General features: G+C 42.5%; 1 protein-coding gene across 1 annotated transcript; it reads left to right on the top strand.

Annotated features, from left to right (window-relative positions):
- Positions 1-1,120: 1,120 nt before the first annotated feature.
- LOC308623874 (HLA class II histocompatibility antigen, DM beta chain) lies at positions 1,121-7,910 on the top strand. Its single transcript, XM_081246652.1, has 6 exons — positions 1,121-1,367; positions 2,211-2,492; positions 3,750-4,034; positions 5,462-5,578; positions 5,929-5,964; positions 6,327-7,910. Exons 1-6 carry the CDS (start codon positions 1,313-1,315, stop codon positions 6,341-6,343), a joined length of 792 nt encoding a protein of 263 aa, XP_081102778.1. The 5' UTR covers positions 1,121-1,312; the 3' UTR covers positions 6,344-7,910.
- The last annotated feature ends 19,352 nt before the right edge of the window (positions 7,911-27,262 follow it).

The following is a 27,262-nucleotide window of genomic DNA, read 5'->3' as shown; positions in this document are numbered from 1 at the left end:
TCAGGGAAATAGGTCCTGCATGCCACAACTAAAAAGATCCCACATGTGGCAACGAAGATCCCATGTGCCGCAACTAAGACCTGGTGCACCTAAAAAAAATAAATAAATATTTTTTAAAAAGAAAGCAAGGTGAGGAGAGGCAGCCATGAAGCCTAGTGGGGAACACAGAGAAACCAATTTAGGGTTTTACATTTGTAATGGAAAAATCTATCAATCCTATAGTTCACAATGAGAATGAATTGTTATTTAAAATTTGTCTTTTCCTGGGGAAGAAAAGTAGGGATGTTTTATCTCACTTTTCTAGTGGCTTCATAACGTGGGGACCTGCCCCAGGACAGATGGGACCTGTGGGGGAAACACATAGGGAGTTTTGAGTTTGGGGGACACCAGTGAGCTTTGGGCATTGGCCCATCACCAGCTAATTATCAAGGGGGTTAAGTGGTATTGCCCTGCGGTCTGCTCTGAGATGGTTCAGGGGGTAGGGGGTTCGGGTTTCTGGCTTAGGAAAGCAGAAAGGAGAAAATGAAGCTCATCTGGCTAGGACAGATGAAGCAATGGAAGCCCAGGGAGGGATTTTTCAGGGCTGTGGCCCTGATCTCTTAGGAGCTGCTTCTCTTCTGCAGTCTTGTTTTGAGGCCAGCTAATTGCACTCTCCCTACATCTCCTTCCTTAGCAGCCCTGCCTCTACCACATGCCCCAGAAGGGCCCCTTGTCTGCCTGTTTCCTGGGTGACAGGACAGACCAAGGAATATGTAATCAAGGGATGAATTCCCAAGTAACTTCCCTTAAAGGAGCAAGAGAGGTTACCTAGTCCCCAGTCTTTGAGGAGGGCCTTGAGCGGAAACAGTTAAACCAGTGGGCAGTTTAGGCTGCATACATCTTGGGAATATTGGGTTTATTCTCTCCACTGAGCTAGGGAAATCCACCTACAGACTGTTCCTTAGGAGAGTTAAGAGACCAGTTGTTAAAAGCCCAGGGCAGGATGAGATTTACCTAGTAACTGATGATGCTGGGCTGAGGCGCTCAGCGATTTGTCTCTACACTTGTCCCCGCCTACTTAGCCAATCTGACAGTTCTCAGTTTGGGACACTGAGTTAGATGACCAGGTAAGGAACAGGTATAGTATCTAGGGGCTTGGTAGCTCCAAATCGCTCATTTAGAGAGCATCGAGGGGCCCCGGAAATACCATATTCCCACTCAGTGTTTGGAGATCATCTACCCAGGCTGGGACTTCTCGGGCAGGCAAGGACCCAGGGCCCCTGGAAGAGCTGGTCCAGGGAACGGGATTCTCCGTGTCTCCCCCGAGGAGAACATGACTGCCCTCCTGCCGCTGCTGCTGGGCCTCAGCCTGGGCTGCACCGGAGCAGGTAAGGACCCTCCCTTCCTCTGCTCCCTTTGGGTAGGGTGTTCAGTGTGTTATTGGATTCGGATACCCCAAACTATTCTGTCTCCCTATTACATACTCCCATAGCACTTTGTGCTGTACTTTTGTAGCAATTTTTTAAATTTATTTTTTTATTGAAGTTTAGTTGATTTACAATGTTGTGTTAATTTCTGCTGTACAGCAAAGGGACTCAGTTATACACATGTATACGTTCTTTTTTAATATTCTTTTCCATTATGGTTTATCCCAGGCTATTGACTATAGTTCCCTGTGCTACACAGTAGGACCTTGTTGTTTTTCTGTGTAGCAATTTTAACGTTATTAAGCTGTATAATTATTCGTGTAATAGACATTTCCTGTTGGAAAGTAGGCAAAGACGATATCTGCCCAGTTGAATGCTGCATCCCCAGCTCCTAGCACGGTGCCAAGCACACAGCGAGTGCTTCAGAAATACATGTGGCACGAATATTTAATAATGTGTCCAGCACAGAACAAGGCTGACTCTTTCTTTTGACCCCTTTTCTCACTCGATCGCTGGCCTTACTGAAGGTCTTATCCTGGGTAAATTGTTGTGTTTAAACATGCAAATAATTTTGGGCTACTTGTGTCCCCATGCTTAGTCTCACATAAAGAGAAAATGGGATCTAGAAACTTCTCTGCTAGGACCATCTATGCCCTTAATCGGGGCTCTCAGAGACTCTGGTCCATGAGCTTGGTCAGCAGATGCTGCCTCAGTCGGGAAACCTGTGCCCCACTCACCAGGTGTAACTGAGGCTTGGGCTCCTGCAGAGGACTCTGACCTATCCCCCTTCTCTGGCTCCTGCAGGAGGCTTTGTGGCCCACGTGGAAAGCACCTGTCTGCTGGATGACGATGGGACTCCAAAAGAGTTCACATATTGTATCTCCTTCAACAAGGATTTACTGACCTGCTGGGATCCCCTGCAGGCCAGTATGGTCCCTTGTGAATTTGGGGTACTGAACGGCTTGGCCAAATATCTCTCAGATTACCTCAACCATAAGGAAAGCCTGATCCAACGCTTATCCAACGGGCTGCAGGACTGTGCCACACACACCCAGCACTTCTGGAGATCTCTGACCCACAGGACACGTAAGGAGAGAAGGGAGCAGAGGGAAGGTTAGGGAGCACAGTTAGGAGAGGGGAGGCCAAGAAGGGTCCCTCACCTGCAAGGGGTTTGAGCTGTGGGCAGGAAAGAAGCAGAAAATCGGAGGACCTGGGATGTAAAAAGAGGGAGGGTTGACCCTTACGAGGACACAAGGTGGTTGACAGGGGTAGGGCAGGAATGAAAAAGGGGAGGTGATGTTTGAGCCGGTGAGGAGTTATCGTGGGGAGAGTCAGCTAGTTTTCCTTCAACTTAGGGCATCTCAGGAGGCAGATCCAAGTTCAACCAGTGGTTGAACTGTCAGAATAACCAGAATGGCTCTTCCCAAAATGCTCATGCCACTGTAGCCCAGGTTCTGGTGTCCCAGGTCTGAGACAGGCCCAGGCATGGGAATATTTGGAAAACCTCCCAGGGGATTCTGATGCAAACTCTCTCACCCTTAATCAGTTGCATTGAGAATGACTTGACATTTTTAAAAGAAAACTTGAAGTTCTCTATCGTACAGAGTATTGTGTCTTAAGATGTGATTTCTCAGAATTGCCTGGGGAAGGTGCTTGTTAAAAACACAAGCCCTTGAGAACCACTACAGATCTGTTGGATGAAAATATCCAGGGATGCAGGCTCTGGAATCTGTATTTTAACACAATATCTTGGATTTTTATTGAAGATTTTGTTTGAAAAACACCCAAGCAAGCGGAAGGGTCACCTAGAAGAATAAACTATTAAAAGATGGCAACATGAATGATCTCATGAATTAGGATCCCCTCGTCCAAATTTAGGAGAGCTAGTCCTGAGTTAGTCTTGTTTCCTTAAACTATTCAAGGAAAAGAAAAAGGCTTTCTTTATCAAGTCAATTTGTTCAATGAGATTTGAGGACAAGGGTGTTTTCCTACTTTTGCAAACCCCCCACTATAACTCTGGATGACAATTCACTTATGCACTTGAAATGAATACAATAACTTCTGAAACAGCCTGCAGTTCAGCCCTGGCTTCTACTTATTGTGAACAAATATCATTTTGGAGGAAAAAGAAAGGAAGGAGCAGTGATGAAATGGGAGACAAGAAAGAGTGAAGCAGGAGTACATTCTAACTCCTCATTTTCAAAGGGATGCATGTGGGAATGAGGTGGGGGTCGGGAAGGTCGGTGGGCAAAATCCAGGAAGAATTCAAGTAGGAAAGAAACCAGGTTGGAGGAAAAGCCAGAATGTTGCCCTCCTTCGTGACTCTTTTTTCCTCCTCTGCAGGACCGCCATCTGTGCAAGTAGCTAAAACCACTCCTTTTAACACAAGGGAGACTGTGATGCTGGCCTGCTACGTGTGGGGCTTCTATCCAGCTGATGTGACCATCACGTGGAGGAAGAACGGGCAGCTGGTCCTCCCTCACAGCAGCACCTATAAGATCGCCCAGCCCAACGGAGACTGGACATACCAGACCGTCTCCCATTTGGCCACAACCCCCTCTTTTGGGGACACCTACACCTGTGTGGTAGAGCACAGTGGCACTCTTGAACCCATCCTTCAGGACTGGAGTAAGTGTGGGGCAGGTGGGAGGAATTAGCGTTAAAGCAAAGAACTATTGTCATTCCCTGGCGGTCCAGTTAGGACTCCACGCTTCCCTTGCGGGGGACACGGGTTCCATCCCTTGTCGGGAAACTGAGACCCTACATGCTGTGCAGCGTGGCCAAAAAAAAAAAAAAAAAAAAAGCAAAGAGCTACTTCAAGTGGGTGGTTGTAAAAAGAACACCAATATTTTGGCAGAGGGAATGGGATGTAGAGAGGTCCTCCACGGTACAGGAGAGAGAGGGAGATGCTGAGAAAGAGTGAGTCTGGAGAAACTTACGGAGGGTTCACGACCAGAGATGGGGCCAGGGGATACAGACACGGAAAGAGTTAGTTATTGTTGGACTTCCCCAGCGGTCCAGTGGTTAAGACTCCGAGCTTCCAGTGCAGGAGTCACGGGGTTCGATTCCTGGTCGGGGAAGATCCTGCATGCATAACAAGAGTTCCTGTTGCTGTTGCTATGGTGCTGTGGTTGGTGTTATGTGCTTCTCTGAGGGTGGGAGAGGAGCCTGACTGTACTGAAAAGAGGATGTCGATTTGGTAACCATATTTTCAGAAGCCAAAATGGTGATGCAATATTCTAGCATTCTCGGATTTCCGCTATTCTGTTGTCAGGTCAGGAATGGGAGTTGGAGAAATAAAGAAGGTCACGGAAGAAAGGGGACTCTCTCGGTCTGGGGGCCGTACTGAATTGGGGCTGCTCTATCTGGGAGGAAGAAGCCAGGGCTGGCAGACACTTTGGTGTACACGCTTGGGGGCTACTGCATAAAGCCAGTCACCATTGTTTGAACCCCAGGATTGGAAGTAGTTAAAGGAAAGGAATCCGGGTTGGGGACAGGATTCAGACTAGGGCCAGCTCCAGGAAGTGAGAGCTGTGGAGGGGGGTGGAGACAGGTTCTGGAAGGACTCAAATCTGGAAGTGGGCAGGTAGGAGACACATAAGTACTTGGATAACTCATGAAATTAAACCTTGGAAAGTTAGGAAAGGCGGAAAGACAATTTCATAGGAAAATGCTCAGATAGAATGGTCAAGGGAGCAAGTATTGTCACCACAGGCAAATGGAGAGAGGGATGGGGAACGCTGTATTCCTCAGTGAGGGTGCTGTTGGGGTGAAGGAAGAATACGGGATGCCTTGAGAGGCCCCACCATCTTAGAGAGGACCTGGAAGCGGGGGTACTAACTCAGGGAGAGTGGCTCCCCAGGGAACCACAGGAGTAGAGACCCACAGGATGGGGGTTTTGAGGAAAGGCCACTTCCTTGGGCCTGGATTGGTGTGAGCTAGACCCGTGGGGTCTGGATAAAGCACCTTTGAACCTGAGGTGGAGGTCGCAGTAAATGAAATTGCTCTGGGAATGAGCAAGAGAAATTGGTTCTAGTAAGTTTCTATTTCCGCAGCTCCTGGGCTATCGCCAGTGCAGACAGTAAAGGTTTCCGCGTGTGCTGTGACTCTGGGCCTGGGCCTCATCATCTTCTCTCTTGGTTTGCTCAGCTGGCGGAGAGCTGCCCCCTCTGGTGAGTGACCCTCCTGAACTCTCAATCCCAACCTCTGCTCACTTTAAAAAATTAAAAAAAATTTTTTTATTTGGCTTTGTTGGGTCTTAGTTCCAGCATGGGAGATCTTTAGTTGAGGCATGCGGACTCTTAGTTGCAGCATGCAGTCTCTAGTTCCCTGGTCAGGGATCGAACCTGGGCCCCCTGCATTGGGAGCACAGAGTCTTAACCACTGGACCACCAGGGAAGTCCCTCTGTTCACTTTCTGTTTGTGACTGTTTCTCGCATGGCTACCCCATTGGCTGTGAATAATACGAGAGACTTTTATCCACTAACTAACTGTCCTCCACTCAAATATTTTCTTCTCCTAGGCTACGTTTTCCTCCCAGGGTCCAATTATCCAGAAGGTAACATGTCTGTTGGTCTGTCTGCCTGCTGGTCCTTTGAAGGGGGTGAAAGTTAGAGGGAGTCACTGTTGGGTTCAGCTAATGGTGCTGATATTTGGAGAGGGGGTGAGCTTCCACAGGCTCGGGCTGACAATGTGATTGAAGCTGCCGTTGCTGGGATCAGGAACAGAAGGGAGGAGCACCTACCCCCTTCTCTTCTACCCAACGGAGTGTCTGAAGGTGGCTCCTTAGTGTTTGGTGATCTAGAATTTTCCATATCACTGTATTAAAAGCTCTGGCATGGCTGGTTATAGGGACAAACGATGGTTATAGGGGTCAAGTTGGTTTGGAGCTTTATTATCTTGTTTTCATTTCTTCTGCAGGTCAGCACATTTCCTAGAGGCAGAATCCTACAACTTCCTCTCCACGTGAGGAGATTCAAACTCTTTTTTTTTTTTTCCCATGGTATGCGGGCCTCTCACTGTTGTGGCCTCTCCAGTTGCGGAGCACAGGCTCCGGACTCGCAGGCCAGCGGCCATGGCTCACGGGCCTAGTCGCTCCGCGGCATGTGGGATCTTCCTGGACTGGGGCACAAACCCGTGTCCCCTGCATCGGCAGGCGGATTCTCAACCGCTGCGCCACCAGGGAAGCCCCGAGATTCAAACTCTTAAGGATGCTGCTGTGCTCCTCCAACCCCTCCAAGCTTCCACATTTTCTTGGATCCTGTGGTTTCTCTATTTGATTCTTTGAATTTCCCAGTCCCTGCTATGTAAAGCTTACAACTTGGGGAACTCATTCCTGGGAATATTCTGTAACCAAGCTGTGGTCCATAGGTAGAGCCCAAGGCTACGTATCTGGGGTGAATATAATCTGGGGAGGAAGGTCAAAGGCCCTCTTGGGGGCCCCCTGTGCCACAGAGGCATGAGTCGCTGGTGATCGTCTCTGAGGAATAAACTCTGGTGGAAATACAGCTTTTTCCATGCTTTTTCTTGAGGCCCTGAGGAGGGACTGTAGGCAGTTAGGGGCTGGGCTTGATTCCCTCTCCTACTGCAGTCGAGGAGTCAGTGTTTCCTCCCATTTTCCCATCTAGACATGTCAGAACTGGGGACAGTTTCCTGATGGATAATTCATAAGAAGGTAATAAACTGTGGTGGAATGGAGTCACAGAGTCAGGAATAGGAGGGGGTTAACAGTTTTCTGACCTCATAAGGGATCTTAATGAGGATTAAATGAGTTCATACTTGTAAATGGCTGAGAACATTACCTGGCACACAGCCAGCCCACACTCGTGACATATCAGTCACAACTTTCTGGGCCAGGTGCTCTGCTAGGTGCTTTACATGCATTGTTTCATCTGATCCTCATCACAACTCTGACACAGACCCTCAGATAGTCAGTATTCAAGGGGCAGAGCTCAATTTCTGATCTGAGTTCTGGGCAGTTATTTCTTCCATAACCTATGTGGGAAAGGGGACCGTAACTCGAGTGCTTATCACGACCTAGGCACTGGGCTAAGTGCTTTATGTTGTATCTCATTCATTCTCCACAATCACCCGGTAAGGAAGGATGGTCTCCCTCTGAGTCACAGATGAACGTGAGGTTCAGAGAGGTTAAATAACTTGTCCAAGGTTAAACAGCAAATTCTCTATAGGATGTCTATCTACCTGAGTTGGAAGTAACTAGGCTGCTGTATTCTGAGGACCCTCATGCTGTCGAGCACACCACTCTTCAGAGCCCCCTTTACATTCCCTTCCACCCCAAACCCAAGGGGGGATCCATCCTTGGGGGCTGGATTTCACACAGCGGAAGAGAGGTGCTCTTCGTTCCCAGTGAAGGGCGACACCTGCTCGACACAGGTGGCATTGTCTTTGGAATGAGAGTTAGATACTAGACTAGGCAACCGAAAGGAACCAGAAATGAAGGTAAGTACTGGAGGAGTTTAGCCTAACAGAGAATTGTGGAGGGAGAACAAGGGGTTAGGGATGCATGTGTGTGGGTGTCTATGTAAGAACACATAAGAGCAGAATCTGATGAGCTGGGGGAAGGGGTCAGAAGACAGACGGTGTGTGGAATCTTCCTGCATTGTTGTCTCCATGGTTGTTTGTGTGGGTGGGTGGGAGGGTGGTCATGGGGACTGGGACCCTTCCTCCTTGCACAGTTTCTGTGCTGATGGAGGCCTGGAGAAGTGTGGGGATAACACTGTTCATACAGACTTGATATCCAAGCTGGTGCTCAGGTATAAAAAAAGAACAAAATAATGCCATTTGCAGCAACATGGATGGACCTAGAGATGATCATACTAAGTGAAGGAAGTCAGGAAGAGGAAGACAAATACCATATGATATAGCTTATATATGGAATCTAAAATATGACACAGGGACTTCCCTGGTGGTGCAGTGGTTAAGAATCCGCCTGCCAATGCAGGGGACACGGGTTCGAGCCCTGGTCCGGGAAGATCCCACATGCCGCGGAGCAACTAAGCCCGTGCACCACAACTACTGAGCCTGTGCTCTAGAGCCCGCGTCCTGCAACTACTGAAGCCCGTGCGCCTAGAGCCCGTGCTCCGCAACAAGAGAAGCCACAGCAATGAGAAGCCCACACACCACAAAGAGTAGCCCCTGCTCGCCGCAACTAGAGAAAGCCTGCTCACAGCAACGAAAACCTAATGCAGCCAAAAATAATAAATAAAATTATTAAAAATAAAATAAAATAAAATATGACACAAATGAACTTATCTATGAAACAGAACCAGACCCATGGACACAGAGAACAGATTTGTGGTTGCCAAGGGGGAGGGATGGACTCGGTGTTTCGGATTAGCAGATGCAAGCTATTATATATAGAACGGATAAACAATAAGGTCCTACTGTAGAGCACAGGGAACTATATTCAGTATCCTGTGATAAACCATAACGGAAAATAATAAGAAAAACAATGTGTATATATTTGTATGACTGAATCACTTTGCTGTACAGCAGAAATTTATACAACATTGTAAATCAACTATACTTCAATTAAAAAAAAAACAAAGTGGGTGCTCAGGGTTTGTCCAATCAGTGAATTGATTTCCACTATGTCCGTAGTTTCCCCAGATGGATCCTTGTGATCAGGGCATCTCTTCTGCAAGGAGTTTCATGAAGAAGTCAATGGTAGGGGAAAATGCTCATGAGTTCAAAATAGCTATTCTCTGAGCTGGGCCATATAATGTAGGAAGCAGTGGAGTGCCGTGCACTGTGATCCTTGTATATAAGCTCAGAAACTAATCTCTACAAATTTTATCAGTTTTATGTTTCATTGAAAAAAAGTTTTTATATAACATTTAATTAGTTAGCTTGTATATCATGTAAATAATCTTTCACCTCTACCCCACTACCTGCTTTCTTTAAGAACTTGCTGTTTGAAGTCTTGCCATATTGTTTCATTTTTCATTTTTCCATTCGCTGTTCTTGTTTTTGTTTGTTTGACAAAGCTAATTCCTTCTGATATTCTAGTCTAGTCTGGGTGGGGCTTTGGGTCTTGTCTATGCCTGGCCATTTGTGAAGGAGACGCTGTACATCCCAAGGGTCTGGGTATGGTCTCAGCAGTGAAAATCAGAGTAGCAGGACCCCAGGGGAAGGAGGGAGAGAGTCAGTTAATTAGAGAGCTTCCAGTCCCTCTCTGGAGACCCCGTGCAAACTTTTCTCTGCCTTAATCGTGTAGGTGTTTGGTTTATAGGGAAAGCTGTCCCCTTCCAGATGGGGAGTAGGAAAAAAGTGCCACATAGATCTCCTGGGATCCAAGAAGCCAGATTACAGGAGGGAGAAAATGGAGGATGTGTGTGTTACACAGGCAAGTGAGTGGTGCCTGGAAGGAAGGCAGAAGAGGGATAACCATGTGCCACCTCCTGACTGTTTGAGGAGAATAAAATGTTACCCATAGCAAAGTGCCAAAAAGGTGTGTGTGTGTGTGTGTGTGTGTGTGTGTGTGTGTGTGTGACAGGGAGAGAGAGAGAGAGAGAGAGAGAGAGAGAGAGAGAGAGAGTTGGGCTTCTGCCTTATATCTAATCAAAGTGGCACAACGATTGGTTCTCTCCCTTCAATGTCTTGTTTTAAAAACTGAACATGAAGCTGGAATTGACTTAATATGTAATCTAGGCCAACTCTCCACCCATAAAGTACACACGTTTGTGACCATGAGGGCAGGCACTTCAACCCTTGGGGCAGATACCAATACTTTAGCCAAATGTGTTGACCCCAAGTTTGAGGTTCTTCGTTGGACCATTGAAGACGATGGTAATAAAACCAAATGCACCCCACCAGAAACTAACACGACATTGTAAATCAAGTATACGCCAATAAAAATTTAAAATAAAATAAAATATAAAGAAAAAAAAGGAACACCAAGGATTTCCAGCAACCATTGGAAACTAGGAGAGAGGCATGAAGCAGATTCTCTTTTAGAGGCTCCAGAAGGAACCAATCCTCTCAACACCTTGATTTCAGACTTCTGGCTTCCTTAACTGTGAGACAATAAATTTCTGTTGTTTTATTTTATTCTTAATTTTTGGCCATGCCACACAGCATACAGCATCTTAGTTTCCCAATCAGGGATGGAACCTGTGCCCCTTGCAGTGGAAGCAAGGAGTCCTAACCACTGGACCGCCAGGGAATTCCCTCTGTTGTTCAAGAAAAAAAAAAAACCCAAACATACCAAATGCATCCCGGGAGGGTGTCTCCTTGGTGTTTTCCTGAGGGAACGCGTGTTCCTGTGTTCCAGGTTCTTTGCTTCCTTACTCAGCACACATTCATGTGAAAGGAACAGACAGGGATTGGTATTTAACCTCACTGTTTATTTAGGGAAATTATTTGTAGATCATCTTCTCAAGTAATTCTGTTTCCAAAGTAAAACCGGGTGAATCAGATGACAGATGAGGGTGGAGTCAAACCATACCCCCGCCTTTGTCGTGGATGGAGTGCCTGCCATTCCCAAGAGTCCTCAAACTACCCTGGAGCAGGGCCTGGGGTATCCTCCTTGGTGCTTCCTGCCACCCCTTGGCCAAACCAGTCCGCAGGGGCTGCAGAGAGTGGAAAGGCCCCAAATTCAAAGAGGCTGCTCCCAGACAGGGGCTCACTGGCTCTTCCAACACTTCCTCTCTTTTCCATCGCATATGGTGCTTCCACGAGCCCCCTGGTCAGACTGGACTGGGGCAGGGAATGAAGAAATAAGTGACTTTCATTGTATCAAGGCCTCAATGGAAAACGAATGGCACTTACACCAGGATAGTTCAAGGAGACTCTATTTACAAGAAAGTGGGTGGAGTACAGTACAGTGACCTGGAGCTAGCAGCAGCTGAGCTGTCACTACCCCCCCGGGATGGGAGGGGTTATCAGAACCCAGAGCAGGGCAAATCCTGTAGAGTCCCCGCCTTGCCAGCAGCAATGACCTACCCTTCAGTCCAAGGGACACAGCCAGCCTAAGCTGACCTTGCAGGGAGGAGGCCAAGGGAATAAAAACCCTGACCTCACTCTCCTCTTCCCTCTGCTCTCTGGGCAAGGCTAAAAGCAAGAGGAATCCAGGGAGCAGGGAGCCTGTGATGCCATATATGTTAGCGCCCCGGGGCAGTGGAGAAGTGCAGAGAGTGGGACTGAAAGGCAGAGGGAGGACAGTCAGCACATTTACAATATGAAGGAAAGAAGCCAAGGTTCGGGGGTGGGGTGGTGGGGGGGGGAGAAAGATGCAAAACTTGGGCTTTTGTTGTCCTTGGACAAGACCTCAGTTGCAAGAGAAGACCAAGTTTGTACTTTCCTGCTGGGAGACCTGGGAGAACACTCTCCCTCTCCACCCCTCCCTGCCCCAAGTTTCTGTAACTCTTTCTGAATCTTTCTTTTTTTTCCCCTACATAGTTTACAGTAAGTTTATAGAGTTCTCAAAATGAAAGTAGAATTTTGATTGAGGTTATACTGAATATATAGAGCAATGTGGGGATAATTGGTTTCTTTTTACGATCAAGTCATCCCATGCAAAAACAGAGGGTATGTCCTTATTTATTCAAATGACTTATTTGCTCTTCATTATGTTCCCATTCCCACCACACCATGCAGCTTGCAGGATCTTAGTTCCCTGACCAGGGATTGAACCTGGGCCATGGCAGTGAAAGCCTGGATTCCTAACCATTAGGCCACCAGGGAACTTATTATGCTTTTTAAAATTCACTTTTTCACAGTGATCTGGGTATGATCGGTTAACTCTTGGACGTTTTAGAGCTTTTGTTGCAATTGTGATTGGCATCTTATTGTAATTTTATTTTCAATTCAGTTATTTCTGGTACAGAGAAATGTAACCAACTTTTTAAAAGTGTGGTAAAAAACATTTAACATAAAATTGACCATTTTAACCATTTTTAAGTATACATTTCAGTGTTAAGCATGTTCACTTGTTGCATATTTGTTCAGCAAATCGCTAAAATTTCTTCATCTTGCAAAACTGAAACTTTGTACATATTAAACAATTCCCCATGTCCCTTCCTCCCCAGCCCCTGGTAACCACTGTGCTTCTTTATGTTTTACTGAATTTGACTGCTTTAGATACCTCATATAAGTATAATCATACAGTATTTGTGTTTTTGTGACTGGCTTATTTCACTTAACATAAAGTTCTTAAAGTTCATCCATGTTGTCACATGATAGGATTTCCTTCCTTTTTGAAAGCTGAATAATTTCCCATTGTCTGTGTATACAACATACTGTTTATCCATTCATCCACTGATGGACATTTGTGTTGCTTCCACCTCTTGACTATTGTATATAGTGCTGCTATGAACATGGGTGTGCAAATATCTGTTCAAGTCCCTGCTTTTTTTTTTTAATTGTAGCCATCCTAATGGTGATATTTCATTGTGGTTTTGATTTGCACTTCTCTGATGAGTAGTGAGGTTGAACATCTTTTTGCAGCCTTGTGGGCCATTTGTATTTCATCTTTAGAGACGTGTCTATTCAAGTCCTTTGCCCATTTTTCAATTGTTTTTTGTGTGGTTTTATTTGTTGTTGTTGAGCTATAGTAATTTTAAAAATAGATTCTGGATATTGCTGAGGCCATGAATGGGGCTGAACTCCATGAGTCTCGGCCTGGCCTTAATGTGGCTCTGGCTGCTCAGCTGAGCTCCTTTTATTTTCTGATACCTGGACATCCCTGCCCTGTTTGGCCCCACAGCTCCCAGCTAGTCAGTTTCTGTTCCTTGGTGGGATCTCTGACTGTTTGAATAAACCAGACACCCCACATGTGTCACGTAAGTTAAAAAAAAGAAAGATTCTGGATATTAACCCCTTATCAGATACATGATTTGCAAATATTACTTTAAAAAATATATCAATTCAAATTTTGTTAATTTTATTTTAAAAAAAAATTTTTGGCCACGCCACGTGGCATGTGGGATCCTAGTTCCCCAACCTGGGATCGAACCTGCATCCCCTGCATTTGAAGCATGGAGTCTTAACCACTGGACCACCAGGGAAGTCCCTGCCTATATTACTTTCAACCTACCTGTATTGTTATACTGGCATACATCAGAGATATTGTGGGTTCGGTTCTAGACCACTGAAATAAAATGAGTCCATAATTTTTTTGGTTCCCAGTGCATGTAAATTTATATTTATACAGTACTGTAGTCTATTAAGTGTGCAATAACATTATGTCTAACAGAACAATGTACATACCTTAGTTTAAAAATAATGCTGTTGGAAAAATGGTGCTGATAGACTTGCTTGATGCAAGTTTGCCACAAACCTGAATTAGTAAAAAAAAATCTGCAAAGTGCAATAAATTGAAGTGCAATGAAACAAAGTATGACTGTATTTGAACTGAGTTTCTTGTAGTTAGTATATCTTTGGTTCACCTTTTAAAAATCAACTCTTCCAATCTCTTTTAATTGATGTATTTAGACTATTTACATTTAATGTAATTATTGGTATGTATATTTGTCTACTTGAGATGCCATAACAAAATACCATAGATTGGGTGGCTTAAACAACAGAAATTAATTTTCTCACAGTTCAGGAGGCTGGCAGTCTGAGATCAGGGTGCCAGCATGATTGGTTTCTGGTAAAAACTCTTTTCCTGGCTTGCAAATGTCTGCCTTCTGGTTGTATCTTCTCTTGCATGGGTCTGCCATTCCTCAGGTCTTGGCATTCTAGATGGTCTGCCTTCTTATCTCTACCTTTCAGAGTCTTCTTATGTTTGTCTTATATATATAATGCCTGGGGGTTTTAGTTGTACTTAAAATTAAAATTAAAAAAATAGTTTTCCAGTATTGATTTATTTCATCATATATATTTTCCCTCTTAATCTTCTAATATAGTGAATTATATTGAGAGGTTTTTTGATGTGAAACGTCTTTGCATTCTTTGGATAAATCCTATTTGATCATCCTATAGTTATATATTAACAGTTGGTTTTATTTAGTTAATATTTTACTTAGGGTGTTATATTTACTTTTATAAAGTATGCACATAAAATTTGCTTTTCTTATATTTCCTTTCTTATTTTTGCAATAAAAATTCCTCTATACAATGAGCTGGGCAGATTTTGTTCTTCATTCTTTTTTTCTGGAACAACATACATATGTATATTTTCAAAGGCCAGCTTTTGGTTTCATTAGTGCTTTTATTGCTTTCAGTTCTCTATTTCATTGATCTCTATCCTTATCGTTATCATCTCCTTCCTTCTTTCTTTGGGTTTGTTCTGTTCATCTTTACTTAACTTTTGAGTTGAATGCTTAGCTCACATTTCACGGCTCACATTCACATCTTTTTTTTTTTTTTTTTTTTTTTTTTTAGTTTCCTGATAAGTATAGTTAAAGGTAAAAAATTTCCTCTAAGTTCTGCTTTAGTTATATCTAACACATTTTGACATGTACTGATTTAATTTCTATTCAGTTCAAATTATTCTTTATACATTTATTTTAACTTGAATGTTATTTATGAAAAATGTAAGCTTTTTATTTTGAAATAATTTCAAACTTACAGAAAAGTTATAAGAATAGTATAAAGGATTCCTGTGTACACTTTTCAACAGTTTTTAACATTTTTCCATATTTGCTCTCTTTTTCTCTATTTCTGCCCCTCTCTCTAATGTTTTTTCCTAATCATCTTAGAGTAAGTTGAAACACATATGCCCCTTTACTGCTAAATATTTCAGTGTATTTCCTAAGAGCAAGGATATTCTTTTATATAAACACAGGAGAATTATAATATTCATGAAATTTAACTTTGTTGTAATACTATTATTTAATCCACAGTACATATTCAAATTTCACTAATTTTCCCAATAAAGATTCTTGTAGTCTCCAATCCCCAACCTTCTGCCCTGCAATCTGGAATCATGCATTTCGGTAAGTTGTCTTATCTCCTTTTTTTAAAAAAAATTATTTATTTATTTGGCCACACAGCTTGTGGAGATCTTAGTTCCCCAACCAGGGGTTGAACCTATGTCCCCAGCAGTGAAAGCAGAGTCAGGGAATTCCCAAGTTGTCTTATCTCTTTAGTCATCTTTAATCTGGAAGAGTTCTTCAGTTTCTTATTTGTTGGGGCCTGAATAATTTGATTGTTCTGCTATTCAAGACCTCTTTTTATTTTTCTCTCTTCCATATTTTGAGAGGATTTTGTTAAAATCTCCAACTGCAATTTTTAAAAACACACAATTTGTTTTTTTTTTTGGCCGTGAGCCTTGGCTTGTGGGATCTTAGTTCCCTGACCAGGGATTGAACCCGTGCCTCCAATGCAGTCCTAACCACTGGAACGCCAGGGAGGTTCCCCCCAAAAACACAACTTGTTGCGGAGCACAGGCTCCGGACGCGCAGGCTCAGCGGCCATGGCTCACGGACCCAGCCGCTCCGTGGCATGTGGGATCTTCCCAGACAGGGACACGAACCCGTGTCCCCTGAATTGGCAGGCGGACTCTCCACCACTGCGCCTCCAGGGAAGCCCCAAAAAACACAACTTTTAACTGTAGTTTTCTTTAGTTGTTGCTTTATAAATTGTGAGGCTGAAGTTTCAATTTTACATATATTTCTGATACTCATCTTCTTGCTCTATTGTTTTTTTTTAATTAAATTATTTTTTGGCTGCTTTGGGTCTCCGTTGCTGCTCACGGGCTATCTCTAGTTGCGGAGAGCGGGTGCTACTCTTCCTTGCGGTGGCTTCTCTTGTTGAGGGCTTTGGGCTCTAGGCGTGCGGGCTTCAGTAGTTGTGGCGCATGGGCTCAGTAGTTGTGGCTTGAGTGCTCTAGAGTGCAGGCTCAGTAGTTGTGGTGCACAGGCTTAGTTGCTCCGCGGCACGTGGGATCTTCCCGGACCAGGGCTCGAACCCATGTCCCCTGCATTGGCAAGCAGATTCTTAACCACTGCGCCACCAGGGAAGTCCCTCTACTGTTTCTTTTTAATATAAACACATTTTCTTTTGTCCTTTATGCCTTTTTATTAAAATTTAAATTCTATTTGTTGTGCATTGAGATTATTGCCCAATTTTCTTTTGGGTCATATTTGCCACCTGGTTAATCTTTTTCCTCCTTTTAATTTCAACCTTTATGTGTCTTCTTGCTTTAGGAGTATTTGTTGTGAATAACACATGGTTTGGTCTTTTTATTTCCTCCATTATGAGAGCCTCTGTCTTTTTGACTGGTGACTGTTGACATAGACTTATTTTGCAACTCATTTCACATTTTGTATTTTTGTACATTGTTTCTTCCCTTTTTCTGCCTTCCATTTGATAAACTGATTTTGTTTTCTGCTGGACTGAAAAATATACATACTGATTCTGTTCTTTGGTGGTTGCCTTTAATTTAAGACCTACACTTACATTTATCTATCTTTATTATTTTCTTTTTTTAATTCTTAAAATATTTATTACTATATTGGACATACTTCCTCAAATTTTTTTTTTTTTCTTTTGCGGTAGGCGGGCCTCTCACTATTGTGGCCTCTCCCGTTGCGGAGCACAGGCTCCAGACGCGCAGGCTCAGCGGCCATGGCTCACAGGCCCAGCCGCTCTGCGGCACGTGGGATCTTCCCGGACTGGGGCACGAACCTGTGTCCCCTGCATCGGCAGGCGGACTCTCAACCACTGCGCCACCAGGGAAGCCCCTCAAAATTATTTTTGATCTTGAAAAATTTATCAAATGGAACATATATGCAAACAAATGTACACATATTTCTTGTTCCTTAACTTAAATGTATCCAGTGCTTTATTTCCTTTGGTTATCGTTTTAGCAAAATGCATTCCAGGTCTGTTTGTAAGGTTTTCTTTTTCTTGTTATTTTCTTTTTTAACAATTTGAATTATATTTAGTCATTATGAAAATTAACTTCTTAATGCAAAGGTAAATACTTTTAGCATATTGGAATTCTATTTATTTATTTTTATTTTTACCATCTTAACCTTTTTTTTTTTTTTTTTTTTGCGGTATGTTGGCCTCTCACTGTTGTGGCCTCTCGCGTTGTGGAGCACAGGCTCCGGACGTGCAGGCTCAGCAGCCATGGCTAACGGGCGCAGCCGCTCTGCGGCATGTGGGATCTTCCTGGACCGGGGCACGAACCCGTGTCCCCTGCATCGGCAGGCGGACTCTCAACCACTGCACCAGGGAGGCCCAACCATTTTCAAGTGTATAGTTCAGTAGGGTTAAGCTTCTTCACATTGTGGTGCAACCATAGTTTTTCTTAAATGGAACTTAATTTATTGATGAATGTAGTGTTGCTGAAGCAATGTCTTCATGTTTTTTCTACTTTATTGTTCTTTCTCCAGAGTATGTATCAATTTGAAGGCACTGGGTTTTCAAATATCCCTCAACTTATGGACCATCACTATACAACAAAACAGGTCATCACTAAGAAATCAGGTGTAGTTCTGCTGAATCCTATTCCCAAGGTAGGTGCATATATACACTTAAAAATTTTTTTTAAGTTAAAACAATTTTTTTTATTGAAGTATAGTTGATTTACAATATTGTGTTAGTTTCAGGTATACAGCATAGCAATTCAGTTTCATATATATATATAATCTATCTATCTAGCTAGCTATATTCTTCTTCAGATTCCCTTCCCTTATAGGTTATTACAAAATATTGAGTATAGTTCCCTGTGCTATACAGTAGGTCTTTGCTGGTTATCTATTTTATATATAGTAGTGTGTATATGTTAATCCCAACCTCCTAATTAATCCCTCCTCCCACACCCCTTTCCCCTTTGGTAACCATAAATTTCCTTTCTATGTCTGTGAGTTTCTTTCTGCTTTGGAAATAAGTTCATTTGTATCTTTTTTTTTTTTTAAGATTCCACATATAAGCAATATCATGATATTTATCTTTATCAGCTTACTTTACTTAGTATGATAGTCTCTAAGTCATGCATGTTGCTGCAAATGTCATTATTTCATTCTTTTTTTATGGCTGAGTAATATTCCATTGTGTTTGTGTGTGTGTATAAAATATTCCATTGTGTGTGTATATAGATATATATAGATATGTATACATATCTCTATCTATCTATCTATATCACATCTTCTTTATCCATTCATCTGTTGATGGACATTTAGGTTGCTTCCATGTCTTGGCTATTGTAAACAGTGCTGCAGTGAACATTGGGGTGCATGTATGATATTTTTTCGAATTAGAGTTTTCTCTGGATATATGCCCAGGAGTGGATTGCAGGATCATATGGTAACTGTATTTTTAGTTTTTTAAGGAACCTCCATACTGTTCTCTATAAAGGTTGTACCAAATTACATTTCCACCAACAGTGTAGTAGGGTTTCCTTTTCTTCACACCCTCTTCAGCATTTATTATTTGTAGACTTTTTGTTGATGGCCATTCTGACCAGTGTGAGGTGATACCTCATTGTAGGTTTTTTTTTTTTTTTTTGGCAGCTCAACACGGCGTGTGGGATCTTATTTCCCTGACCAGGGATTGAACCCGCACTCCCTGCAGTGGAAGCGTGGAGTCTTAACCACTGGACTGCAAGGGAAGTCCCACCTCGTTGTAGTTTTGATTTGCATTTCTCTAATAATTAGCAATGTTGAGCATTTTTTCATGTGCCTGTTGGCCATCTGTATGTCTTCTTTGGAGAAATGTCTATTTAGATCTTCTGCCCTTTTTTTTTTTTTTTTTTTTTTTTGCGGTACGCGGGCCTCTCACTGTTCTGGCCTCTCCCGTTGCAGAGCACAGGCTCCGGACGCGCAGGCTCAGCGGCCATGGCTCATAGGCCCAGCCGCTCCGTGGCACGTGGGATCTTCCCGGACCGGGGCACGAACCAGTGTCCCCTGCATCGGCAGGCGGACTCTCAACCACTGCGCCACCAGGGAAGCCCCTGCCCATTTTTTGATTGGGTTGTTTGTTTTTTTGATATTGAGCTGTATGAGCTATTTGTATATTTTGGAAATTAATCCCTTGTTGGTTGCATCATTTACAAATGGGAGAAAATATCTGCAAATGATGCAACCGACAAGGGATTAGTTTCCAAAATATATAAACAGCCATTGATTTCTTAAAAAAGATTTGAAACAGGGCTTCCCTGGTGGCGCAGTGGTTGAGAGTCCGCCTGCCGATGCAGGGGACACGGGTTCATGCCCCGGTCCGGGAAGATCCCACATGCCGCGGAGCGGCTGGGCCTGTTGAGCCATGGCCGCTGAGCCTGCGCGTCCGGAGCCTGTGCTCCACAACGGGAGAGGCCACAACAATGAGAGGCCCGCGTACCGCAAAAAACAAAAAAAAACAAAAAAAACCAAAAAGATTTGAAACAAGTAAGGCAAAATATTAAGATTTAATAAAGCTGGTGTTTGGGCAATGAATGTTCTTTAGTGTTTAAATATTTAACAATTAAAATAAAATAAAAGATCATAAAAAGATTGGCAAACTAATTGATTTTAAGAAATGCTAATCATAGGAACTAAATCAGTTGTTACTTGCTCAAAGAACCAGACATAATTAATAACACCTGATTCTGTTAGAACTAGACAGAATTAATTAAAACTTATTCTATTATCTGTATATAGATTATGAGAATAAGAAGTTTGATCAGAAGAGCAGTATTCTATAATTGGCAGCATGAGGGACCTGAGTACATTTTACATTGTTATAATTAATATTAAACATTTCTAACACACAGAAAACACAAAGAATCATACTTACACACCTGACTTCAGTTCCATCTTTCTTTTCCCTCCTCAGATGTAATTATTAAAGTTAGTGCATATTATTCTTCATTATGTTTTGAGAATTGTCCTTGTGAGATATTGCAAAATATTTAAATCTGGTTAATAACACAACTGATGTTCTTCTGTGGGAATTCAAAGATACACTAATAATATTCATTGGACTGTCATAACTATTCACAAAACACCTTAAGTTTCTAAAGGCTGAGGATGCTTTCACATTCCACTTGGTAACAAGGGAGGAATCACTATCTACAGCAGCATGAATGGACCTCAAGATGATCATACTAAGTGAAGTAAGTCTGACAGAGAAAGACATCACTTATATGTGGAATCTAAAAAAAAAAAATGATACAGGGACTTCCCTCGTGGTGCAGTGGGTAAGACTCTGAGCTCCCAGTGCTGGGGGCACGGGTTCAATCTCTGGTCGGGGAACTAAGATCCCACATGCCACACAATGCAGCCAAAATATAAATAAAATATAAATTAAAAAAATGATACAAATGAACTTATTTGCAAAACAGAACTAGACTCGCAGATGTAGAAAACAAACTTATGGTTACCAAAGGGGAAAGTGGGGGGAGGGATAAACTGGGAATTTGGGATTAATGGATACATACTACACATACTACTATATATAAAATAGATAAACAATAAAAACCTACTGTATAAAACAGGGAACTATATTCAATATCTCATAATAACCTATAATGGAAAAGAATATGAACAAAAATATATGTGTGTATGTGTGTGCGTGTGTGTAACTGAATCCCTTTGCTCTACACCTGAAACCTTGTAAATCAACAATATTTAATGAAAAAAAATAATGCTTCAGGTTGAGTAACCTTGTGTTAAGGGTGACATGTGGCCTAAGAAACGAGGGAGTTTTGGTCTATGTTACAATATTCCAGATTCAGACAGTCCCTCAGTGGAGAAGCTGGGACGCTGAAAAATTTCCATCTGATGACTTTGATGCTTCCTTTTTGATCATTATAAAGAATGAATAGCTCCTTAGCACTGGCAAGAAATACTGATGGTGGTGGTGATTTCATTCAACTGACAAACTCATGCCAAGTTTCCAATCCTTATCTGTTTTAGGATTAGAATATGTAATTTGTAAAAATCATGGAAAGAAATACTAACTTGCTACAAAGCACTCTAAGTACTAACAAAGACCCCCTCATGTCTCATCTGTACTTCACTTGCTTATTTTGCATGATTTCAAGGCAGTGAAGGCAAAAGTCTCAACATTTATTTCTGACAGATCAACATCACATTTTGGAGCGAAAGAAACACAAGGGGCTTCCCTGGTGGCACAGTGGTTGAGAGTCCGCCTGCCGATGCAGGGGACACTGGTTCGTGCCCCGGTCCGGGAGGATCCCACATGCCGCGGAGCGGCTGGGCCCGTGAGCCATGGCCGCTGGGCCTGCGCGTCCAGAGCCTGTGCTCCGCAACGGGAGAGGCCACAACACTGAGAGGCCCGCGTACCGCAAAAACAAAAACAAAAACAAAACCCCACACATATGAGGGGTACTTTAATATATGTTTTCTTGAACTTATTCAGACTCATAGGAGAAATGTTTTCATTAACTTTTACCAAATATTACTGGATTGTATAAATACATTTTCTACTTGGGTTCTGGTCTATGATATACTGTTATTTCTCTACTCATTTATTTTTTTATCATATACTGACTAGATTCAGATTAATCTGATAAAAAGATCTTGTGGATTCTGCTGTACATAATGCACATAGCAATCAGCAATAGAATTTCTGTAAATTTACACTTATTGATGATCTAATACCTTCTCTTCATTTAGCTGTTGATTTTCACTAAGTAGATTAAATGGTGTTCTTAAAAGCAGAAAGCCACTTATGAATAAATACAAAACAAAATATTCCCAAATGCAATCTTGGATGTAATGTCTTAAACTTAAAAAATTCAGGTTCATTTATTTTGGATTAATTTCTCCCTGTTGGATGTTGACACATTGTTTTTCATCTGTCAAATGTATAATTATAAAACTAATCATTTTTGACAATGAAGTGAAATGATATACACACATTAAAGTGTCCATCTCTTTGCCATACTTCTATTTTTTAAAAAATTTATTTATTTTTTATTTTTGGCTGCATTGTGTCTTCGTTGCTGTGTGCGGGCTTTTCTTTGGTTGAGGTGAGCGGGGACTACTCTTCATTGCGGTGCGCGGGCTTTTCATTGCGGTGGCTTCTCTTTGTTGAGTAGCACAGGCTCTAGGCACATGGGCTCTAGGTGCACGGGCTTCAGTAGTTGTGGCATGCAGGCTTTAGAGCACAGGCTCAGTAGTTGGGCTCACGGGCTTAGTTGCTCTGCGGCATGTGGGATCTTTCCGGACCAGGGATCGAACCCGTGTCCCCTGCATTGGCAGGCAGATTCTTAACCACTGCGCCACCAGGGAAGTCCCTCTTTGCCATACTTCTTAAACGCACTTCCAGATGACATTAAAAAAATGGAAAAAGGTCTTTATTCAGAACCTACTGAATTTTCATTTTCAATTTTGTGGGTCTGTTTCTTTCTATCCCCAATTTCATCTAATTTGAGTTTCACAAACAAGATGCCTCTAAGTGAATGGTTAACATGTAAAATTATTAGTTATTTCATAAGAATTTGTACAGCCTTTTTGGTATTGAGAAAGTGATAGAACCTAATGTATGTGTAAAAACAGTTTTGCAAATCAAGTAGTTTCTAATTCTTTGCTTCAATAAAACTGAAGAAAAACTCTACATTTGAGACTTCCCTGGTGGCGAGGGGTTAAGAATCCGCCTGCCAATGCAGGGGACACGGGTTGGGACACGGGTTCGAACCCAGTTTCGGGAAGATCCCACATGCCGCAGAGCCACTAAGCCCGTGCGCCACAACTACTGAGCCTGCGCTCTAGAGCCTGCGAGCCACAACTACTGAGCCTGCATGCCACAATTACTGAAACCCATGCCCCAGAGCCTGTGCTCCACAACAAGAGAAGCCACCACGATGAGAAGCCCGCGCACCGCAACGAAGAGTAGTCCCTGCTCACCGCAACTAGAGAAAGCCTGCGCACAGCAAGGAAGGAAGACCCAACGCAGCCAAAAATGAATATATAAAATAAATTAAAAAAGAAAACCCAAAACCCTCTACATTTGAGATGTGAGACTATTAAAAATAGTATTTAAGAAGAGCTTACTATGTGAGTTTTTGGCATATAATTAAGAGGAAATTTGTAAATTTGGGTGAAGTTGCTACAAGAAAATTCTTTCTACTTCCATACTTTTTCTGTTCCCACACTTACACATGTGAACAAAATTCTCTATTTTACATTAAACTTTTTCTCTTTTAAGGAATAGAAATCATATAGAACCTGGCCTCACAATAAGTAATTTTCCTCAACATGAAATTGGGAAACTAAAGCTCCTATCCATCTCAGTAAGAGATGCATTTCAGTTAAATTTTACTTTAAAAAAATTTATAATTTCATATTTTATTTACCATAATCTGTATTATTTATATTGTTTTGATCATCTGTGTATCTTTAATAATTGTAATTATTTTAATCCACATGACTTTTTAAGCACTTAGGAGAGAAAATTAAAAATTCAGTTTTAGAACGTACTTTGCTGCAAAGAAACATAATAGCTGGATCAAGAAAAGATTTCCAAGAACAAAAATATATTACATTAAGATGCAGCCAGGGCGGAGAATTCAAAAACAATTCCATAGGGGGCAGTAAAATGAAAGTAAGAATTCAAAGGAAAAAGGAGCAAAGTAAAAATTCCAACTGTTAAGGAAGGAGTTGCTTGTGCCTTTTAAAAATTAATGATGGGTGTCAAACAATATGGTACTTGGATTCCACTGGACATGTGATAGAGTGATTAGTAGTTTTATGTAAATGTGTTGATATATATATATATATATATATATATATATATATGTATATATATATATATATATATATATATATATATTGAAATTTCTATTCTTTGTAACTATTTGAATCCATGCTGAGAATTCCAGGTCAACTTCAGCCTGTGGGAAGAGGCATATGGTGTTTCACAATTCTTTTAGGAGAGATTTGAAGGGAAGAGCACTAATTCTTCCCCCTTCTTTTGTTACCCTGATAGGAACACAGACATATTACTGGGGAAGAGACCCTAGGTGTCAGCAGACACAGGAAGGAGTAGATATTTTTTCAGTTCTATGCCAGGAAGTCCACTCAAACTGAGGCTGGAAACAATAAGACACACTAGTCTTGAAGCCCCTGGTATTCTGGAATCCCTTCCCACACCCCAAATGACCCACCCCCCAAACTTCCTTCCGCTGAGTAGACTATTCTGAAACTCTCAGTAACTCTTCCCCACAGCAAAGAACTAGTTTTTCCTTTCCCTTGTGATTTGAATCCCTCCCCCTTATTTACTAGATGATGAGGATACCGCCCTTTTTCATTCCCCATGAAGAGAAAATGACCGTGTGGGGTCAGGGTGAAAGTGGAGGTTGTGAAGTCCTAGAGCAGACCCATTAGTCTTATATTTGAAGCAGTATAAAAATGTAGATGCCAGATGCAAGGTAGCATCTGGAAACAATGGAGGGGAAGACACATATGTGCCAGGCATAGGACAATGGCTCTCCTAGAAGTCTGTCCTGAAGTAGTGGCTTTCCTCCAGTGAACCCTAGATCTGGGGACCACACCGAGGTGCTTTGATTCCAAATTTTCGCCTCATCTATGCTTGGGGTAGATGTCCCCTTTGACTATTCAACACACCATTTGTAACACCATTTACATACCCATACATGCCACCTAGAGGTTTTTGGGTTCATTTTTTGTTTTTAATCAAGGCTGGGACCTAGTTTCCTCCCATGGAATCAGTTTTTTTTTTTTTTTTTTTGAATCACTATTGACAAGCTTGAGAAGAGAATTCTTGGAGTGGATATCTTGAAGATAAAAGAACCATTGCTCAGGTGCCTGATACCCTTCGGTTACTCTCCAGGCTCCTGGCTTGGCTTCCCCAGCCTTTCTGAATAAACAGGGGAGCTCTAAATGCAGACCAGCCAAGTGGAGCTCAGCCCGCGACTGGCCATCCCTGGTGGAAGGCTGCCATTGGGCACTGGGTCTCCTGGAAAACCTGTACTGCTGAGTTTGCAGTTCTCCATCTTGGCTGCTTCTCGGACTGACCACGAGGCTGAGTTTTCACCAGCCTCTTGCTTCCCCTCGTTTCCCACAAGCAGACATGGGAACTCACTTGCACGTGCTGACTCCCTCTGCAGGGGCTACATGGCCACACCCTTCTACCAGGCTGAGACTCGCTTGCCTAAGGTCTGACTCCCTTCTATCCTTTACAGAACACCTGTGAGTCAACACCTCTGGCCCTAGCATAAGAGTGGTCAGATATTGTGTAGCTCAGCTACTTAAGAGTGGAAAACCAAAGTCAAGGTGAAGAGACCTGGTATCCTCACTCAAGTTTTTCATCTATATTATCCAACCTCCACTCTGATAACCAGAGCACCAAGGAAGAGTAGGTCAGCAATTATGTCCATGATTATTATTTTTTAGAGTTACAGAAAAATGGAAGTTTATTCAACTTTTTCTTATTGGTAAATTTTTACTTCTTTAGTCCTTTTCTATTTCCATTGAAAGACCTATAAAAGGGAGAGCTCAGTAGTTCAGATTGAATATAGAATACATAAGGTATCTTACTTTTATAAGAAGGCTATCTATTTCTGGGATTCAACAAACTCTTGGCTTTTAGTTTACTTAAATTATGAAACCAAATTAAAACTGCTTTTTAGATATTGAAGAGTCCAGAAAAATCGTTTGCTTTCTACAACTAAAACTTTTGATTTTATATTTTATTTTTAATTTTATTTTTGTTTTAGACTTCCATGATTATACCATTCCAAATTGGAAAAAATAAATACTTGTCAGTTAATATATTTACTTCTAGGACTCTGTATAGAATAAATATCTACTATACTATTTCTCTCATAGAGAAATAGAGAGATATTTCTGATCACTGATCATTGGTATTTCAGTTAGAAATATGATATTCAGAAGAAGTTCAACTTAGGATTTTTTTTCTTAATTTCTTTATTATTTTGAATTATGGAGCAACTGTGTCCATGATTATAAGGAGGTAGGGCAATGGCTTTTGAAAAGGGGAAAGGAGATGGCTTATGATTCTCTCTTGGCTGGAACCCTGGTCCTGCCTGCACCTTGGATGGCTCCTGATTGCCCTGGTCTGAGAAAAGATTCCCTTCCCCACACAACCCTCCGTACCCCACCTCAGGCTGAGGGGTGCAGATGTGAGGCCCAGAGGTTGGTGTCTAAGAGAGAAGACGGCTGTTGCACAAACTAAGGCCACCTCAGGTTAAACGGAACGAGTTACACATCCAAACAAACGCGGTGAGAACCGAAGGGATAAACGTACTACCCGAAGTATTCTCCTGGGACCCTCCCCAAGGACCTGGATTGCTTTAATGATCCCGCCAGGACAGGAGGACTCAGCGTACAACTCCCATAACTAAAGGGTCTAAAGGTCTGGGCAGACCCCGTCTCTCCCTCGTCAGGGACGAGACCTCTTCTCATTGCTCTCCCTCACCTCACTCCAGGGCTCCGTGAAGAGAATGAGAGAGGAATCTAGGGGTCCGGATCCCTTCCTCACTACCCCAGCTGGGTGGTACCTGGGGGACACAATCACGGTTCCAAATCTCACCCCACAACAGCGTCTCCTGAGAGTTCTTCAGGTATTTGCAAGCCACCAGATGCATGCCCTCTTCGTCCAGGCAGGTGCTGCGGGACTTTGCAAAATAGGCATCTGTTTTGGGGGTTTTGAGCAGCAGCATCCGCTTCTGTCGAGTCTCCAGGCCCGGGTGCAGCCTTTTTTTTTTTTTTTTTGAACATCTTTATCGGAGTATAATTCCTTTACAATGGTGTGTTAGTTTCTGCTGTATAAGAAACAGAATCAGCTGTACGTATACATATATCCCCATATCCCCTCCCTCTTGCGTCTCCCTCCCACCCTCCTTATCCCACCCATCCAAGTGGTCACAAAGCACTGATCTCCCTGTGCTGTGCGGCTGCTTCCCACTAGCTATCTATTTTACATTTGGTAGTGTATATATGTCAGTGCTCTCTCTC

Source organism: Mesoplodon bidens, assembly GCF_964165515.1.
Source record: "Mesoplodon bidens genome assembly, chromosome: 10".
Classification (NCBI taxonomy): Eukaryota; Metazoa; Chordata; class Mammalia; order Artiodactyla; family Ziphiidae; genus Mesoplodon; species Mesoplodon bidens.
The sequence above is the reverse complement of the archived record's forward strand: the minus strand, read 5'-3'. Positions and strand labels throughout refer to the sequence as shown.

Excerpts from the sequence above, each read along its gene's own strand:
- LOC308623874 (XM_081246652.1), top strand. The coding sequence starts at position 1,313 with ATGACTGCCCTCCTGCCGCTGCTGCTGGGCCTCAGCCTGGGCTGCACC. Across the intron at positions 1,368-2,210 it reads CCTGGGCTGCACCGGAGCAG|GAGGCTTTGTGGCCCACGTG; the intron begins GTAAGGACCCTC and ends TGGCTCCTGCAG. Across the intron at positions 2,493-3,749 it reads ATCTCTGACCCACAGGACAC|GACCGCCATCTGTGCAAGTA; the intron begins GTAAGGAGAGAA and ends CCTCCTCTGCAG.